Below are 19,832 nucleotides of genomic sequence, written 5' to 3' on the forward strand. Positions count from 1 at the left end.
ATATTATTGAGAACTTGTTTCGACCCAAAAACTCCATTGAGCATGTATCACAGAGTGTCAAGACACAGCTGTGAATGGCCATAGTCGGAATTTTGTTTTTATTTCATGGGTGAAACATGGTGATATAACAAGGGTCGCGATGAAGAAATCGCAGACAACAAGGAGTGGTTGAGATTTTCTTTTTCATATAGTTACCCTTTTAAACGTTATTTTAAAATTTTTCTTTGTTTGGATCGATTATCATATACATATTGGGGAAAATGCGACAGTAACAGAAAAATACAATTAAGTGATAGTTATGAGGTGGATATCCGTGACTTTTTTATAGACGCCAAATTTTTCATTGTGACGTAATTAGTTTAAAAGTTTAAAATATGCAAGTGAATCATTTTTTAAAGTCGTTTTTTTTCCCAAACTAAATATTAGACATCAATTATTGATTTTAAGCTGAAAATGACAGACATTTTGAATGATAAATATAATTAATTACCTTCTTTTTATGGCTAGGTTGAAACAAAAGCGGTTGCGCGACGTCTGTAAACAGGGGTTTTCAGGGTAAAACGAACAAATTCAAAATAGTTCAGAAGCTTAGCGTGCCATGAATCTGCTATGGCAGCATGTAGACTTATTGTTCTATCAAACACAACAGTTCTTTTGGCTTAAAATACAGCAGTTTATTTTAAAGAGGGGTGCAAGAGCAGAAACTGGCTTTTCAGTCTTGTCTGTGTTTTAGTTGTTTATCCCTTTAGGGGAAAATACATTTGTGTATTAATGCAGTTTTACATTCAAACTACCTGCCCAAATCCCCATGTGTCCTAACACCTATTAAATTGGAACTAAGTCATGTCACCATTTACATGAAATATTGACTCTTTTCTCTTTTCTTCAAAGTTTCAACTTCCAGCTGGCAGGCACGACGTGACAGGCCAAGAAAGCAACACACGGCGAGAGACTGAACTCACCTCTGAAACCATGCTCATCTGACACACAACCGGTGAGCTGAGGAATCGCTGTTTATCAAGCACTATTCTGTCTGCGAGGGTTATAAAACCTCTGTTGCATGTCGCCGGATCAGCCAGCGTAAAATTGCATTTGCATGTGAAGCACCCGTTGGTCCTGTCCTCTCAGCCTTGTGGGTAAATAACACCGAACATACAATGAGGTCATGCACGCTGTAGCATTTCAAGGGTATCATTATTGGGCCATGCAAGATGCTTAGTTCAGATCATTCTCCTAATCTCACTTTCATTCTGTCCTTACTGAACGACTGTGAAAGTCTCCATGTGTTAAGCACTGATCTCCCTAAAACCTAATCTCATTTTGTCACCTCTCACTACAATTTAATGTCAGTGAACTAATCTTGTGCAGTAGAGGAATTCACTTTTGTTGACGTGGTAAGGAGGCTCGCCACCAGGTGGTAGTGCTACTCTACTGTGAGAGCCATGTATGTTTTATGATATTCATTACTTTATGTATTGTCGTGATTTTCATATTTTCACAGAGCAGGGCGGGCTTTTGCTGCAGCGGAGCATGATGAACGGCAGTCTTCTGCGCTAGAGCTGCATGCTGTGGGAATGATGGACTTCCCCAATGGCCAATTAAGCCTCGCCCCTATTGCTGCCACTATCTCTGAGGTGAGGCCACCTCATCAATACTTCTCTCTTCACGTCAGTTGGCATTTAGCAAGGTATTTTTGGACTGGTCTTAACCGCCTATAGGGCACTCATTCAACTCATTGGCTGCCATTGAGGGCACTAAATGTCCAATCCATTTTTACAGGGATCATTCGTGGCCAGGCCTTCCAGTGAAGATGCATTAGATGGCTAGCACAGTTAATGGCAATGTAACAATCATGCTATGAAATGATAAAATTAAAAAATCTAATGTTTTAACTGGTAGTTTTTGTACAATGGTCTCTACCATAGAAATTAGCATTAAACTAGCGGGTGCTTGAAAAGTTCTGTCTGTTTGTCTGGTTATTTGTCTGCATGTTTTTCTTCACGAAAACAAGCAAAGGGATTATGATCAAACTTGAATGATATGATTTAAATATGAAACTGAAGGGGTAATGAAATTTTGGGCGAATGAGGCCAAGGGTCACTGTCAAACAAATCAGTTTGCATCTGCACAGATGTTCGGTTAACTATGATATGGCTGATCACCGTGATTGATGTAATTTGTTTCCATCTTCCACCTTAAAATTGGCTAGTCCTAGTATATGTAAAATATTAGATTTTTTTGTTGGCACATATATAAAAGAAAAATAATTTTGTATACACACATATAAATTTAACAAAGTATTAATGATACAAATAAATATGTTCATGCTGCTAGTTCATCTGTATACCGTAAACTTACATCCTTTGGAGAGATAACACTTGCATAAGTATAGAATAAACGATACATTTTTTATTGGTAATGTCAAAATCCATCTTTTGTTTACATTATATAACTTTTACAAACGACTTTTTCCATTTCCTGATATTTAAGCCTTACAAACCCATACGTTTACCTCTTAATACCTGCCTGCTGGTTTTCCCAGTTGTTGCCCGTGTGATTAACTGTATGTTTATTTTCTAGAGGAGCAGCAGCTCAGAGTCTCTTAGTGACAAGGGCTCCTCCGAGCTGAAGAAGAGCTTTGATGCGGTTGTCTTCGACGTGCTGAAGGTCACACCAGAAGAATATGCTGTAAGTGCATTTGTCTGCATTTCTGGACGGCCTTGTCCGACTTACCTCTGTGTATTTTTGAAACGTAAGCACAAACGTGATGCACTCAGCTAAGGTGGAATGATAACTGGTGTCAGATTGAAGACTGATGTCAAAAATACAACCAAAGTTTTTTGGACTGAAGTGAACTTCACATGGAAATTTTCAAATCACCTCGGCGAATATTGGACACTTCATGATTAAAATGACACGTTTGATATTTAATTACTCAGGTGCAATACATTTTACGTAATGTTTTATATTTGTATGATTTATGCATTAGTGTGCTTGGTGTGGTATATGTGTTACATCAAATGTACATGCCGTAGTTTTCAGACTATAAAGTGTACTTAAAATCCTATATTTTTGTCTTTAACATTTTCATCCCAGCGGGAAAAAAAATCTTTAATTCATTGGGGGAAAAAAACACAGCAATGTATTTTGTATTGTGTGATAGTGGAGAAGAATGTAAATAAGACAGTTATTCCAAGGAATGCCTGCTTGACACAGGGGCAGACACTGTGAATGCTTGTGCAATTTTAGCTAATTGAATGCTAGTATCCCAAATTACCCACCTTTCTCGTCATGTCATTAATTCCCATCATCACATACACCTATGCACCAGTCTATCAGTGCGTATGTGCGTTGCTATAACATCACAAAATGGCTGCGCTCATAAGTTTCATTTTGTCATTTGTTCAAACATTTTTGCCATTAATACTTTGAACAAGCACTTAATCTTTTGCATTAATTTCATTTATACTAGGTGTTGCATTTCCATTCAAATTACTAGTACTTTAATTAGTAGTTTAAAATTACTCATTGAAGATGAAAATCAATTAACCAACCAAATAATAAATAAATAATGTTAAAAGATAAAGAACAATGCAGTGCATTGACACACTAAATGTGCTTTACAGGCAGGTGCACCTGATGTATGAAAATAAACTTGTTCTTTGATGATGTTATAGTCTGAAAATTACGATGGTAAATTGATAAAAGGCTGCACTTGAACCTGCAGTGTAAATCCAGCATTAATGGGAGTGACCTTGCTCACTAGTGCTGCAATGTGAGAGCATACGTTTGACAACTATCCTTTCTCCTAGACCACAAGAGGGCACTCTCAATCTTTTAGTCTTAGTTTTACATAAAGAAAAACTGACTGTTTAATAACTATTTAAATGATCTCCCCCAGGGCCAGATTACGCTTATGGATGCTCCAGTGTTCAAAGCCATCCAGCCAGAGGTGAGATATTTTATGAATACATTCAAAGATGGGCTTAAAAAAAATAAATAATAAAAAATATATATATTTTTAATGAAGTAATTTTCTTCATGTACAAACATACAAATAACAGGATCAGACAAAAAAAAATGAAGGCAAAACAACGGTACCGGGTTTTTTAAATGACTGACAAAAAGGACCGGCCATTTTAAAATTGTGTGGAAAAAAACCCCCCATAACATTCACAAGTCTGTTTTATATTCAGCCACCGGGTACGATTTATGAGCCCACGCTTATTGTAAGTTTGGTCTGTGTTGGAGGAAAATACACTTTAGTGATTGAAAGTCTTATTTTCCACTTCCCCGTCCTTCTCGCGGTCATATAATGCAAAAAGCAGGTGCGCGTGTGTGTATGTGCTCGCCTGCCCGCCATCTCAATTGTGTTCCCTGGCTAAGCAATAAAGTATTAAATAACTGGTTGTGTAATATTCATTTAACTTGGCACCTGTTAAATTTTGTACTGAATACCTTTCCCACATAATAATGTCTGTCAATTAATTTGTACCAGGCCATTTTAACATTCTAGACAGTCATAGAAGTGCACAGACGTTAATTGTTTTATGAGAAAACTCGGCTAATAATAGCATAATTTTGATGAGAGCAGGATTTGTATATTTTTCTTTTCTGCCTTCATTTTGTGTCAATTTCAAAGTGGCCTTAACTTTTTCACTGCCATTGACAGCGATAGATGTAGAATCTCAGGTGGGTAGTCACGCGTTACATGTCCTCCGTTTACTTGAGTAAATTTTTGAGAAAAATGTACTTCTAAGAGTAGTTCTACTTAGCCATACTTTTTACTTGAGCAGATTTGTGAAGAAAAAACTCTTACTCCGCTACTTTGGGCTACACAAGAGTCATTGCATTTTTCTTCTTTATTATACATATTAGATTTTTTTTTTTTTGCCAGCAATGCCAAGAGTTGTTCTGCCAGTTTTACCAATGAGACATCGCAACAATAATCACATGACTCCATTATAACAATCGGACGCAAGCTTGCCATACTATGATCACGCCAGCCTGTTCAACCACGTGGGGTCTTTAAAGGACCGTAAAAAATTAAGTGTTTGACAAACAAAAATGTAAGCAGTTCCTCACAATGTTACTCATTACTTGAGTATTCTTATCACCAAATACTTTTTTACTTGTACTTGAGTACATTTTTTGGATGACTACCTTTACTTGAGTAATATTATTTTGAAGTAAAGCTACTCTTAACTGAGTAAAATATTTAGCTACTCTACCCACCTCTGTGTAGAATACACTTAAGCTAGGGTGGCTGACATTGAATGATCATTTAGTCCCAATGACGATGATCAGATGTCCAATCTATTTTGACAGGAACAGGCTGGCACAATCATGGCCTGTAAATAGTCTGGAACACAAACCAGGTAAAAATCTGTAGAAGTTGCATAAATGAGTCACAATGCATTGGCTTTCTCGTGCTGTCAATGGCTTCCACACTTATTTTAAATAGCTTGGCCTGCGACTGGGGCCCTCACTCAAAATAATTGGGTCTCTATTGCTGTCAATGGCAACTTATGAGCGAATTCATGAAATGACATTAAAGCAGTTAAAATAGTAAGTAGCTTGTTGAATGGCTTTTTGAGTGTTGCAAGAGGTGATATGCCAAAGTCACTGTCATCAATAAAAATTTAAATTAGGTTTACTGGTACAATTATTTTATGTAACTTTCAAAAAAGAGTATCGCTCTTTTTATTATAGATGATTTATGATCTGATATGTCATAGTCAAAAGGTTTTCTTGACTGGTTTCTGAGGCACGTTTCTGCCAGAAAATGTTGGTTTAACTAAAAATGCTCCCATCTGTCAAATGTGAAATTAGAAGTGATTTAAATGGATATTATCATTGTGCTGTGTTGTTTTCTTTTGGATAAAGGAAGCAAAATGGTAACACGGGAAAAAAATCTCCTCCAGGATGAGATGAGAGGGTCTCTGTGTTTGGATGTTGTAAATTGATTTTCACGCGTTGCAGCGCTCCCACTCGTCCGTATTTGCTCTTCACATGATATCAGATCAGATGTTTTTATATGATGCTCTTGCATAATCGTCAAAGAAATGGCTCCAGCCTGTCCTCCACAGGATTAATTCAAAGATCTTGAGTTTATTAAAAACAATATGCAGCAAAGAAAGCTAACCTATGTTTGACCTCACTGCTCAGCAGTCAATTTTGTTCAATAGAAGGCACGGTGGTCTTGTGGTTAGCGCATCTGCCTCAGTTTTGAGGTTTCAGGTTCAAATCTGGGGAGGAGTTTGCATGTCACCCTCGTGCTTATGTGGGTTTTCTCCAGATACCCCAACTTCCTGCCGTATTCCAGCAACAAATAATTTCAAGTAATTGAAGACTATAAATTGTCCATAGATTAGAGAATGGTATATAATTGTGATTGCTTGTTTGTCTTTATATGACATGTAATTGGCTGTGCTGCCAAAAGTCAACATTTCCCCCAGATATTTTGGATTCTATGGTCATCAATAATTTTCTATACCCAGAGACAGTTTTTACAATGTTTTTCCCCTTCAAATATTTGAAAGTTGATCACCTCAAGATGGAAGTCGATGAAATATTAAGTGACAGAGAGCACTGCCTGAAAGTCACTCATGATCACATCAGCCAATTGAGTTATGTGGTGTGTCTCCCGTCTGCCAAGCATCACTTTTTTAAGTCCTCGGGAAACATGGCTATCAGATTCCATTTTATGTCTCGGCGTGTGCATTTCTTGCACTTTCACGCTGTGGAAATCCTGTAGACGTGTCAGACTTGCAGATGGAAGGTTGTGTTCCTCAAGCATGGCCTCCTGTATTCATAATGGCTTTCAGTGCTCCATGTGAGACTCAGTCAAATCTTGTCTTTTACAGTATGTATATTTATATACAAGTAAAATATATATATATATATATATATATATGTTGACAGTTTTTTCAATATTTCCTTTTTTGATTAAAAAATGAAATGTAAAAAATAAATAAAAATTAGCAAACATTCTTCAAAAATAAATATGATCATATTTAATGTTATTTCTTTAGCTCCTAGCGATAGACATCCGATCCTGTTAAAAATGGATTAAACTAGGGCTGTCCCAAACGACTAATTTTCTCCCGATTAGTCAGCCGACTATTTTTACGATTAGTCGACTAATCTAATAATTAATTATTATTATTTTTTTTTTTACTAATTTAGCAATGAAATTTTTGTTGACGCTTATCAATTCACAAAAAACATTGAAACACTCAAATTATTTATTAAAGTACAAATAAATACGTAAATAACAATAATAAATCACAAATAAACAATGAGTTCAAATGCTGATAGAATTAACTAGTGTAGCATCCCGATTGAAAAGACGGTCTCTTAAACTGATGGTTTACAACTTTTATTCCATCCTTGATGTAAACACACCGTAGAGCTACGGTGCACACAAATAAAGCAACACAATTAGAAATTAACAAAAACTTTTCACCTTTTTCCTTTCAAACCTTATTTATATATCAATGAATTGCCTATATGAATTGCCTTTACCTTATTACCTTATCATTGACAATCTCTCCCTTGAGTGCAATCATTATATATACTGTATATATTTATGACCTTTTAACCTTATATAATTTTCTATACCATAAAATAAACCATAACATGAAATAAACCTTTCAATTAGCATTAAGAACAATACTAATAGCACTTATAGGCCCATTGTCAATGAAACATTATTATTTAGTAAGGCGACAGCACCCTCTGGTGTACAAAAAAAAAAATTACAAACTGCGTGAAGGCGCTTGAGGTGTTTATTCACGGCCGACGTGCAGCCAAGCTTGGCATTGAAGAGACAGGACAGAAGAGTGTACGCTCCTTTGTTTCTTTGAAATAAGTCAATGTTTTGGACACTCTGGTGCGCTTTTTTTGGCTTTGTGCCGCTTTCACCGCTTGCAAACAGAGCATCCGACATTCTAACTTTCCACGCATATATTTTTTTAACCCTTCATTAACCGTCGACGGGATGTTGTGCTCGTCGACGGATTTACGTCATCGATGACGTCGACTATGTCGACTAGTCGGGACAGCTCTAGATTAAACCTCTATCGCCAGCAAAGGCAGCCAATGAGTTAAAAAGAAGAGGGGATAATCTATTATTGATTAGGTGCGGATTGGTCGAGTCTCCTTTGCTTGTTTGAAGTTCCTGTGTTGAGCGGGCCAGATTAACCAGTTTCTTCCAGTGCTGGCTGTCTTGTGCCAACTGCCAGTATCCTCCTCAGTAACTCCATGTCATCAAAGGTTGTTGAGCCATTGTGGCAGTCCTAATTTAAAGTAGAAGGATTTGGACTAGGGGTCGGCAACCCAAAATGTTGAAAGAGACATATTGGACCATAAAGAACAAAAAAGAACAATTATGTCTGGAGCCGCAAAACATTATGCCTTATAATGAAGGCAGCACATGCTGAATGTATCTATAGTAGCTTACTATCAAAATGACTAAGTTGGCTACAAATACACAATGAGCCTTCATGATTAAATGTTTATTTTCCCTGTAGTGCATCCTATAGACTTTCAACCCAGTCCTCAAGGCACACTGTGGGTCCTGGTTTTTGTTCCAGCCGATCCAGCAGAGACAGTTGAACCAATGAGGCTTCTGCTAAAACAAGCCACACCTGACTGCAATCAACTGATTGCACTTGTAAAACACCAGATTGGGGAAAAAGTGTTGTCATCTTGTTTGGTAAGAATGAAATCCTGCACCCACAGTGTGCCTTAGTGGAATAGGTTGGGAACCCCTGCAGTATGGCGCACCACGTGACTACTGTTTTACGATGCAGCCTGAAGTTTAACTTAATTACAATATTATTGAATTGGAATCATGTTTGCCCTCCTACAGAAATCAAATTAAAACAATAAATAGTAGTATATTTCCCTCTCCCATCTTTTTCCATTTTCAAACATTTTTGAAACGGCTCCAGGGAGCCTCTGGGGCTGTGCTAAAGAGCCGTGTGTAGCTCTACAGCCGTGAGTTGCTGACCACCAATTTAAACATACTATATGTTGGTGTATGTTGTATGTGATTCTTTGCTGACGGCTAAAATATGCATTTCAAAAAGTTGAAACGAATTCGTGGGGCGCACATAACCCAACCACAGGGTTTTATTTTTATACAGCATAAACTGTAAATAAACACAAATCCCATGTTGGTACCTTTTACACAAGACAAATGACCCCTTTATAAATACTTTTTCAGGCACTGGTATAATGAATTTGATGATTTTTCAAAGCGCAACGGTTGATAACCACTAATCTACACTAACTGTGGCAAAGGTTGCAAAGCAGACTTGATGTTATAACACGCTCAGTGTAATTTTACTGCTCTTGACAAACGATCAATCCGCTGGCCTGTAGCAAAAACACGCCTGGTTAAGTCATCACCTCTGCTGGTGTGCACAGGAAAAGGTAGTAATGTTGCCTGGGACACAGAGCAGATCCCGGCCAGAGTCTACATTTCGGAGGCAGCGGTGCATTATACAGTCAGCCTTATCCCTGTTGTAATTCTCTCTTCCCTCCCGTGGTTGTTGTTTTTTATCAAAACAAGAGGTAACAAGTATGTCTGTTGCACAAACTTGGCGAAGTCTGGCAATCAGTTGACCGTTCTGCCTCGCCGCAAGCTGATGTACGCTTGTTCAATCAATTTTTCCATCATTCCTCTGCTCGTCCTGGCACGCTGCGAGTTCTCACTTCTCCCAGGGTACCCCGGCACTGCAGGTTTCCGTTTACAATGTAGACAATGGGAAAAGGAACTGCTGCGGTATCACTCATGAGGTCATTCCCATCTGCGGTTGCACTACAGCTGGTTATCTTATTCTCCACCAAGAGGCTGTTTACATTATACTTCTCATGACGCACTCGTAGGACCTTTTGGAGCAAAAGTATGTCTGTAGTTGTTAGCTGATCATTTGCAATTAAAATGAGCTGACGTCAGTTATTCTCAGCAAGCCTTACTTTGTGCTTGATCATCAAAATTTCGAGTTTTATTGGGCAGTGTCAAGTGATGTTCCATGTGACACTGTGCTTACTGCAGTGACCATAAGGCAGGGGTCCCCAACCTTTTTTGCACAACGGACCGGTGTTATTTGGGTCTTTTTTTCACGGACCGGTGTTCTGACAAATTTTGCAACCCATCAAAAATTGCAACGATGCGGTTCTGCGCATGCACGTAACGTTAAACATAGCCGCAAAATGCGCAAATGCAGCGATTCCAAAGTAAACACTACAAACTTTCTTGAAAAAAAGGGATATTAACTTACGTTTGATCATGGAAGGACTTGTAGAAAAGTTCTCCTCAATACATCCTGCCATTTAAGCTGCACACAACTGCACACCGCTCTCACCATTAACGACTTCCCCTTGTCGTTAAACAGAAGCCCGCTTCACAAAGATACGATGTTGAAAATTGTAGCAAGGTTTTCAATGCTCTTGTAACGATGTCAGGATATTCCAGAATGACTTTAATCCAGAACCTCGGTAGAGTTGTTGTCTTAAATGTACATTTAACAATGTCGCCGTCATTTGCGATCAAGTTGATCTTCCTGTTGCACAGACATGCTCGAATCACTCGGTTTATTAACAAATGGGTCACGAATCCACTCCTTCGCAGTTCGTGGGTCTTCGAGGTTGTACGCTCGTCAGGTGCCCTTTTCGCCGTAAAAATATTTCCAAAGACGTCTGTTTTTCAGTCATCTTCGCTCGTGTGGGGGCTAATTATTTCCGGGAACAAATGTGCTGCGCCCGCAGCCTAGCAATACGTTATTATCAAGGACAAGCGCACATAGATATATTATATACACAAACAAGATGTACTGCTAGCAGTCCAATCAATGGATTTCTATGACGACATTCTAATCTATCCCGTAGTATTATATCTAGAGTAGACAGGGATATTGGTGTGTTAAGCAGGGGCACAGGGTTAATTCAGCCAGAATGCGGTCGTTATTAAATCATTATTTCTGTGCGGCCCGGTAGCAAATGCGCCACGGACCGGTACCGGTCCGCGGCCCGGTAGATGGGGACCCCTGCCATAAGGCATGAAGACACCACAGTGTACACCACAGTGGTACATCCGAATTCCAAGGACATGTTAGTATTGTATTATTTGTAATGCATTTAACTGTTATTATTCACGGGGGTTAGTGACAAAGCCATAATGAAAATAGATAAGATTACATCACATTGTTGCTCGCTATCAAAACTAACTGGCCATCAGACGGCAGCTAACCCCAGAAAAACTTCCATATTTTCTGGATTTTAATTTGCACTTTTTTTATAATGTGGCTGGGCTTGCGACTTTGCAGGTGTGGCTTATATCTCTTTTCCTCTTTGCATTTTTTATCTGGTGCGATTTACAGTCCAAAAAATACGGTACTTTGCTGTTATCTTTGTCATATAGCGCCCTGGTTTTTGCATGGCAGTTTAAGACATTACAGAAGAAGCACGACAGTCTGTGGATTGGTTTAAACAGGTGTTTGGTAGAGGCGTGCGAAATTTCCGATTCTTAGATTATTCGCGATTCGGCCGTGTAAGATTCGAGAACGATTCACGGACATCCAAATTCCGATTATTGAATTATACCAGTTAAAGTGGAAGTAAAACACAGTAGGCGCAGTCTTTGGGACGCAATGAGGAACGGACCCAGAGTAAACATCATGTTCAACTCATGCCGCTAGATAAAAAAAACAAAAAACAAATCATACCTGAATGCGGCCGACAGCCACTACAAACAACGCCCACTTGCTACAAACATACGGCTACAGTAGATATCATATATATGTAGAACTGGGTTGCAAAATGACAGACGGCATTGTTAGAACATGTATTATTGAACAGAGATGCGAAATGACAGACTTGCCGGCATTAGTAAACAGCCGCCATCTTAAAGCAGTAGACTTCGGTAGAAGGCTCTTTTGTAGCGAATCTAATTAACTTTTTATCTAAAATACTCCTGAATCGGCAAAATCTTGTCTTGAATCTATCTTTAAATGATGAAACAGTTTTAAAACTTTGACATGTTAAAAGTAGAGAGAAGGGAAATTATGGAATAACGGGAGCAATTTTAACAACTGTAACTGTTGATTCACAATATTAAATCAATTGAATGTAGTTTAAAGCTGCTGATACAGAATGGGGACTGGAGTATTTTATTTACTGTTATTTTTGTATATTTGTTTACTGTTATATGTTAACTTGATACCGAAATAGTAGTTTGGTTTTGCGTGAGAGGATTTTTGAACAATTTTGGAACTAATGTACAAAACATAAAAAAAAAAAAAAAAAAATTAAAAAAAAAAGGAGGGGGTGCATCAATAATTGTTTTAGAATCGAATCGGAGCCTCTGAATCGTAATCGTAATTGAATCGTTAGATGCCCAAAGATTCCCAGCTCTAGTGTTTGGGGTTTCTTGTGATCGTCTTGCTGACATGACAGGTTCTCACAATTTCCTCAATATAATCGTCCATTATTTCTGTCTTAGTGTTTTCAAACACCTGCTTGGGCTACCTGGTTGGTGGTCATGACATGTTAAGATCATGGACCATAAAGCACTTTTATTTGGGAATACTTGCTCAGTGGTGGAAGATGATTGGCAAGCCTAGCGTGGGGAAGCAGAGTATATCAAATAAACAGTTGACTCACCTTAATGAGACATGCTCCTACTTTCCTGCAAAGCCACATCCTGACTCCAAATCCTTGTCTGGACTGTACCAACATTTTGGACTCTTGGTCTTACTCTTACCTCACTATTGTCTGCTTTTACCATTTGTAATCGGATATTACAAATGCTGAGGTCCACATGTGGTTCTTTCTTCTGTTGCTACAAGTTTCTATGCAGACGGTCACACAGGGGTTATTTTGTGTAGTCCTGATACAGCAGATTGTGTTTTGTTTAAGTTTAGCAATTTGATGGGTATTACTTGATAACCTTAGTTAGATCAGTCTCCTTAGCCTCCAGACAGACGGACGGACGGACAGACAGACAGACATGGGCTAAAGGAAGCGCTGACTGGTGGTTTTACCACTTAGAGACAGAGTGCATCCTACCTCTCAAAAGCGGAACTCTCGGCACCCAAACAATTAATAATATAAAGGATATGGTCTGCTGACATTGGGGCTAGGTGAGAGACCAGGGAAGACCAGATGTGTTTGGCATCGTCAAGCCTTAGTATAAGTCTGTTCTCCACTTACTACAGTTTGTATTTTACATCCATTCCTCAAGCTTCCTCCCTTTCAGTGACTTGCGAGCAAAAAAATGGTTTATAAAAATTGCTAAGTGTGCTGTGGCTCCTAATGTCAATTCCCCTGATTCTCTGTGTTTTCAGGAGCTGTCAAGTTGCGGTTGGAACAAGAAGGAAAAACACAGCTCGGCTCCCAATGTTGTTGCTTTTACTCGGCGGTTCAACCAGGTGAGCACACTGTATCATCCGGGATTCAAAGTTGTCTGCAACTGGGCAGATTACACCTCATCCTTCTATTGTTTTTCTTCGTTTTCCATCCCTGATGGAGCAAATCTTTCTTCTGAAGCCCTCTTAGTAACTGTACAGGTTACTACGTTTTATAGTAATTTCAATTGTTTGTATTTTTTTAACTGATGCTTTGAGATATTTGCTAAATTTATGAAACTTGAAACCTAACACTCATCTCAAAATTGTTTCCCCAATGAAATGAAACGAAAATGTTTTGAATGTATTTTTTTCATCTTTTTTTTTTTTTTTTTTTTTTTTTAAATCACAATCTGTAATATTGTACATTATGAAGGCATACACGAATGACATAAATAAAATGTCAGGAGGTAAGAAATATTGTTTATGTTTTTGCTTCAATTCAATTAATGGTTTGGTGTTTGTGATATGTGCCCCTTGGCCACCTTGGGGGAGTATAATACAGATATAGGGACCAGTGTTGTTAATCTTACTGAAAAAAAGTAATTAATTATAGTTACAAATTACTTCTCCCAAAAAGTAATTGCGTTAGTAACTCAATTACCTGAATGTAAGAGTAATTAGTTACTTGGCAAAGTAATTGGTGATAATTACTTTTTTTTTTTCCTCAAAAAAACAAAAAACAAAAAAAAAAAAACATTGGCCACACTATGTGAAGTTTTTTGGTACAATTGGCCCGAGCCCAATTCTTTACCCTAATTTACTCTTTACCCTGAATCAACTGTTAAAAGTTGTTAGAATTGCTCCCATTTTTGCATTAGTTCCCTTCTCTCTACTTTAGACATATGAAAGTTTTAAAACTGTTTCATCATTTAAAGATAGATTCAAGTCAAGATTTTGCCGATTTAGAAGTATTTTATATAAAAAGTTACTTAGGTTCGCTAGGAAGGTTCTCTACAACAGAGCCGTCCTAAAAAGTCTACTGCTTCAAGATGGCGGCTGTCTACTAACGCATTTAGTGCCACGTCTGTCATTTTGCATCTAGTTATATCTATATACAGTACATGTGATATCTACCATGTCTACCATATCTACCATAACATGCGGGCGTAGTTTGTAGGCTATCGGCTACAACATGTATTATTGGAGCTACCTAGCATCGCGTTTGCTCGGCGTCACAACTTTCTTGCCTCCTCCCAACTCCTGCTCTGCTCTGTCGTCTCGGTGAGTCCGTCTCCCTCAGACTTTTCGACCAATATAGTAACGCATAGTAACGCATGTCTTTCCGTCCTCAGTAACGGTAACGGCGTTGCCAAGATGAGAAAAGTAATTAATTAGATTACCCACTACTGAAAAAAGTAACGCCGTTAGTAATGCCGTTATATTGTAACGCCGTTATTAACAACACTGATAGGGACACACACAAGGAAGAGTTGAACAACTGACCCAGTAAATTGCAGCTATGCTTTAGTACTCAGTTTTTTTCTGAAAAGCCAAAGAATACACTCTATTGATTATTGTTATATTGTCCGACTACACAGCCCCCCCTTCCCCCCAAGTGTTGATGACGGACATTGGTCCCATTTTGCATCATTAGCATTCCAATAAAAGTACAGTATAGGGCTGCAGCTATCGATTTTAGTAGTTGATTAATCGATGAACTAATTAGTGCGAACACTCTAGTAATCGTACAAGGAACATAAAATATTAAAATACCTGAGCTGAGCCTCAAAAGGTATAAAAAGAATAAATAAATGAGGATCTATGTACAACAAACGCGCAATTGACTAACTTACATAGCAAAGGTCCGCTAGCTTAAATGTGGTAAAATGCTCTTTTTTTAAAAATCTTTTTATAATGCTCTTAACAAATGGTTCAAACGGCTAAATATACTTATAAACTAAGTTACAAATGCATTAAAACATTATCTCAAACAAAAACTTCTTATGTTGGTCTTAACAGGGGGCAGCTGGATTCAGCCATGTGAAATGAGTTATGTCATAATAAACGTTGCCACTAGAAGGAGGTGTATGCACCCAAATCAATAAAACTAAATGCAAACACTTTCAAAACAAACCATTACAACGACACTTTAAATAAACGAATACTCAAAGCAGCAAAATTTAATTCGAATCTTTTTTTCTAATCGAATTACTCCAGTTAGTCGATTATTCGTTGCAGCACAAGTGCAGTATAACAAATACAAACTAGAGGAGCACTATGAGAGCACAAACTTCCTAATTCGCCAAATTCAAATTATGCTTATGGCCCTTGAAAAACTCAGAAGTTGATTATTTTTTTGTAAATTTCATAGTATTTAGCTCATTTACTGCCATTAACAACAATAAATGTCCAATTCATTTGAACTGGGAGGACTGCAGTGAATGATTATGTTTCAGTGCCATTGACAGCGATAGGCATCCAGTCCTTTGTGACTGGGAGTCAAACACAGTTGGCAGTGATCACTTGCTGCCAGCCTCTCCCAGTCACAATGGATTGGGCGTCACTGGCAGACAATGAGTTAACATAGTAGTAGCGTCACCTGTATTCTAAATCCTCAGTTGGGAAAATGAAACTCTGGAGTAGTCAAGATGGCAATTTTTAATCCATATCACCGGCCTCCTTTAAATCATATTAAGCGCCAGCAGAGTGTAAACGGATGAGACCATCCACCAAGAATGCGTCGCTGAGGAAGCCAGTCTTCGAGTGGCAGATCCCAAATGACGATTCAAGATGTCAGGCACTCCAACCAAAGCCAAAGATAATTAGCCGCTCGGATAATGAGATTGGGTTGCAGGACTCCCGCCGAGCAGCAATAATCTTTGTCCTTCACTCGTGGCTTTGTTGGCACTGTTATACGCCAAGGGTGGAGCCCAGCCAGGCTATTCAAAAAAAAAAAAAAAAGCACAGATAATAATTTACAGATTGGTTGACGAATGCACCCTGATCTGGCTTTATGAGTTTTGTCACAAACGCTGATGCAGTAATGGCTTACATCCTGTAATACCAGATGTAAATGCCAGTGTTCCACAAATAATGGACATGCAGAGATAGCAGACTGTCAAACACCTCCAACTTGATATAATCACAGTTTCTATATTCCATATATTCCGTCATTGCTTCCAGGTCGTTAAAATATTAATATTTAGTCACCTTCCCACTATTAAATCGGTTGATTCTGTGTTATAACAGGCTCAGCATTAGTTTATTTGAATGTTCTGGACTTGTTTTTTTTCCCCGTTTCAATTCAATTTGGTCTTCTCTGATGCCACGTTTTGAGCAAGGCAATCAACAGTTCGTTTTTGGAGTACCCCCTTCGCATTTTAAACAGAAGACCGCAAAGCAAGACAAATGGTCACGTTTATTGGTGCTTTTTCATGTAATCCTCACATTGTTCACTCGGGTGGGAATCCTCTGGGTATCTCACTATACGATTTGCGATGCAAGGCTCCTGATATCTTACAATGCAACTATTAAAGAGACAAACTGTTTATGAATGGAATAAAAAATCAAATATTATATTTTTGCACTTTTGTAGACAATCTTTCATCAAAACTATTGTGGTCTGCTGAGATAGAGAATTTTTCATTACAAAATTTCTGTAAATACATACAGCAACACTATATAATTGTAACATTCCTGTTTTTCTTAGACACTTTGTTAGTGGAAAAAAATGGCAGCAGATACACTGTACGTTAACAGTTAATTAAATCAAAATTAATTTTAAAAACAATGATAGGTAAAGTTGAAGGAACTGTGGCCTGCCGCTCCTATATACAGTGCCTTGCAAAAATATTCGGCCCCCTTGAACCTTGCAACCTTTCACCACATTTCAGGCTTCAAACATAAAGATATAAAATTTTAATTTTTTGTCAAGAATCAACAACAAGTGGGACACAATCGTGAAGTGGAACAAAATTTATTGGATAATTTAAACTTTTTTAACAAATAAAAAACTGAAAAGTGGGGCGTGCAATATTATTCGGCCCCCTTGCGTTAATACTTTGTAGCGCCACCTTTTGCTCCAATTACAGCTGCAAGTCGCTTGGGATATGTTTCTATCAGTTTTGCACATCGAGAGACTGACATTCTTGCCCATTCTTCCTTGCAAAACAGCTCGAGCTCAGTGAGGTTGGATGGAGAGTGTTTGTGAACAGCAGTCTTCAGCTCTTTCCACAGATTCTCGATTGGATTCAGGTCTGGACTTTGACTTGGCCATTCTAACACCTGGATGCGTTTATTTTTGAACCATTCCATTGTAGATTTGGCTTTATGTTTTGGATCATTGTCCTGTTGGAAGATAAATCTCCGTCCCAGTCTCAGGTCTTGTGCAGATACCAACAGGATTTCTTCCAGAATGTTCCTGTATTTGGCTGCATCCATCTTCCCGTCAGTTTTAACCATCTTCCCTGTCCCTGCTGAAGAAAAGCAGGCCCAAACCATGATGCTGCCACCACCATGTTTGACAGTGGGGATGGTGTGTTCAGGGTGATGAGCTGTGTTGCTTTTACGCCAAACATATCGTTTTGCATTGTGGCCAAAAAGTTCAATTTTGGTTTCTTCTGACCAGAGCACCTTCTTCCACATGTTTGGTGTGTCTCCCAGGTGGCTTGTGGCAAACTTTAAACGAGACTTTTTATGGATATCTTTGAGAAATGGCTTTCTTCTTGCCACTCTTCCATAAAGGCCAGATTTGTGCAGTGTACGACTGATTGTTGTCCTATGGACAGACTCACCCACCTCAGCTGTAGATCTCTGCAGTTTATCCAGAGTGATCATGGGCCTCTTGGCTGCATCTCTGATCAGTTTTCTCCTTGTTTGAGAAGAAAGTTTGGAAGGACGGCCGGGTCTTGGTAGATTTGCAGTGGTCTGATGCTACTTCCATTTCAATATGATGGCTTGCACAGTGCTCCTTGAGATGTTTAAAGCTTGGGAAATCTTTTTGTATCCAAATCCGGCTTTAAACTTCTCCACAACAGTATCTCGGACCTGCCTGGTGTGTTCCTTGGTTTTCATAATGCTCTCTGCACTTTAAACAGAACCCTGAGACTATCACAGAGCAGGTGCATTTATACGGAGACTTGATTACACACAGGTGGATTCTATTTATCATCATCGGTCATTTAGGACAACATTGGATCATTCGGAGATCCTCACTGAACTTCTGGAGTGAATTACTGCACTGAAAGTAAAGGGGCCGAATAATATTGCACGCCCCAGTTTTCAGTTTTTTTATTTGTTAAAAAAGTTTAAATTATCCAATAAATGTTGTTCCACTTCACGATTGTGTCCCACTTGTTGTTGATTCTTGACAAAAAAATTAAATTTCATATCTTTATGTTTGAATCCTGAAATGTGGTGAAAGGTTGCAAGTTTCAAGGGGGCCGAATACTTTTGCAAGGCACTGTAAATGTAGCGGAAACACTGACCTTTTTAATGGATTCTATACAAATAGTTGACTCTCTGGAGTGCTTGCCTGCCATGACTTTCACTAATTGGAATATTATAAAACCAAGGAGGTCCTTGGTTTTAAGACGGTCCTGACATAAGACAGATCTCTACTGTAAACTGATGAAGATTCACTGTTTACAAATGTTTGGGTCTTTGGACTGCCTGGCCACCCAACCAATTTGAAATTATTAATCCAAGTGAATTTTTGGTAATCTGTTTACAGAGGTATTTTGAAATATGAGTGACCCAAATTATGGGTTGTGCAATGTTGTGCGACGTGCACCAATTTTACCCTCCATATTGTTGCATTTCACTCACTTTTTTTAGTGTCAGAGCTCGAGTTCTTCCAGTTTTAGTTGTCATGGTTACGAGTGCTGTACTCAGAATAAATCAGTTGGCTGAGCTAGTGCAGTGAAAATAGACAATCCATCCTTCCCAGCAGACTGCATCCCGCACTGGTTGCCAGCCAATTGCAGGGCTAATATAGGCTAGCTACTATCCAATCATATGGATAATTTAGTCTTCAGTGAACCCAAATATATTTTGGAAGGTGGAAGGAAGCTAGAATCAGTGGTGAAAACAAGCACAATTTTTTTTTTTTCATGTTCAAATAACTTAAAAAGAATGAGATGGTAGTAGTAGGATGAACTTACCACTTCACAGCTCTGCGCTTTTACCTCGAAAGAAAAACAACTCTTAAGAGGCTCTTTCCAGGAAGGAAGGAAGTAAAACCAGCTCTTCTAAGCCAGAGGAGTCAAACTCATCTATGTCGCTGTCTACATGTGAATCTTTTCGAGAAAAAAAAAAAAAAAAAATAATATAAATATTTTTCGAATCCCCTTTTTAAGCTTCTTTTGACATTTTTGAATTTTATTTATTTACTGTACTTTTTTTTCATATGAAGGATTAAAAAAAAATTCTTATTCATATTTATTTATAAAGGAAAAAACTGTAAATATTCTCCTT

The 19,832-nt window shown here is 38.3% G+C and overlaps 1 protein-coding gene across 2 annotated transcripts in view; it reads left to right on the top strand.

The window, feature by feature from the left end:
• The window catches only part of ralgps2 (Ral GEF with PH domain and SH3 binding motif 2), a 125,894-nt gene that overhangs the window by 28,145 nt on the left and 77,917 nt on the right, over nucleotides 1-19,832 (top strand). For both annotated transcript variants that reach the window (XM_057840156.1, XM_057840157.1), the window contains exons 2-6: nucleotides 892-994; nucleotides 1,502-1,634; nucleotides 2,581-2,688; nucleotides 3,902-3,952; nucleotides 13,356-13,439. In XM_057840156.1, coding sequence (XP_057696139.1) covers nucleotides 1,575-1,634; nucleotides 2,581-2,688; nucleotides 3,902-3,952; nucleotides 13,356-13,439 — 303 coding nt within the window. In that variant the 5' untranslated portion in view covers nucleotides 892-994; nucleotides 1,502-1,574. The remainder of the gene's footprint in view (nucleotides 1-891; nucleotides 995-1,501; nucleotides 1,635-2,580; nucleotides 2,689-3,901; nucleotides 3,953-13,355; nucleotides 13,440-19,832) is intronic.

The sequence above is a fragment of the Corythoichthys intestinalis genome, chromosome 7 (assembly GCF_030265065.1).
Source record: "Corythoichthys intestinalis isolate RoL2023-P3 chromosome 7, ASM3026506v1, whole genome shotgun sequence".
Lineage (NCBI taxonomy): Eukaryota > Metazoa > Chordata > Actinopteri > Syngnathiformes > Syngnathidae > Corythoichthys > Corythoichthys intestinalis.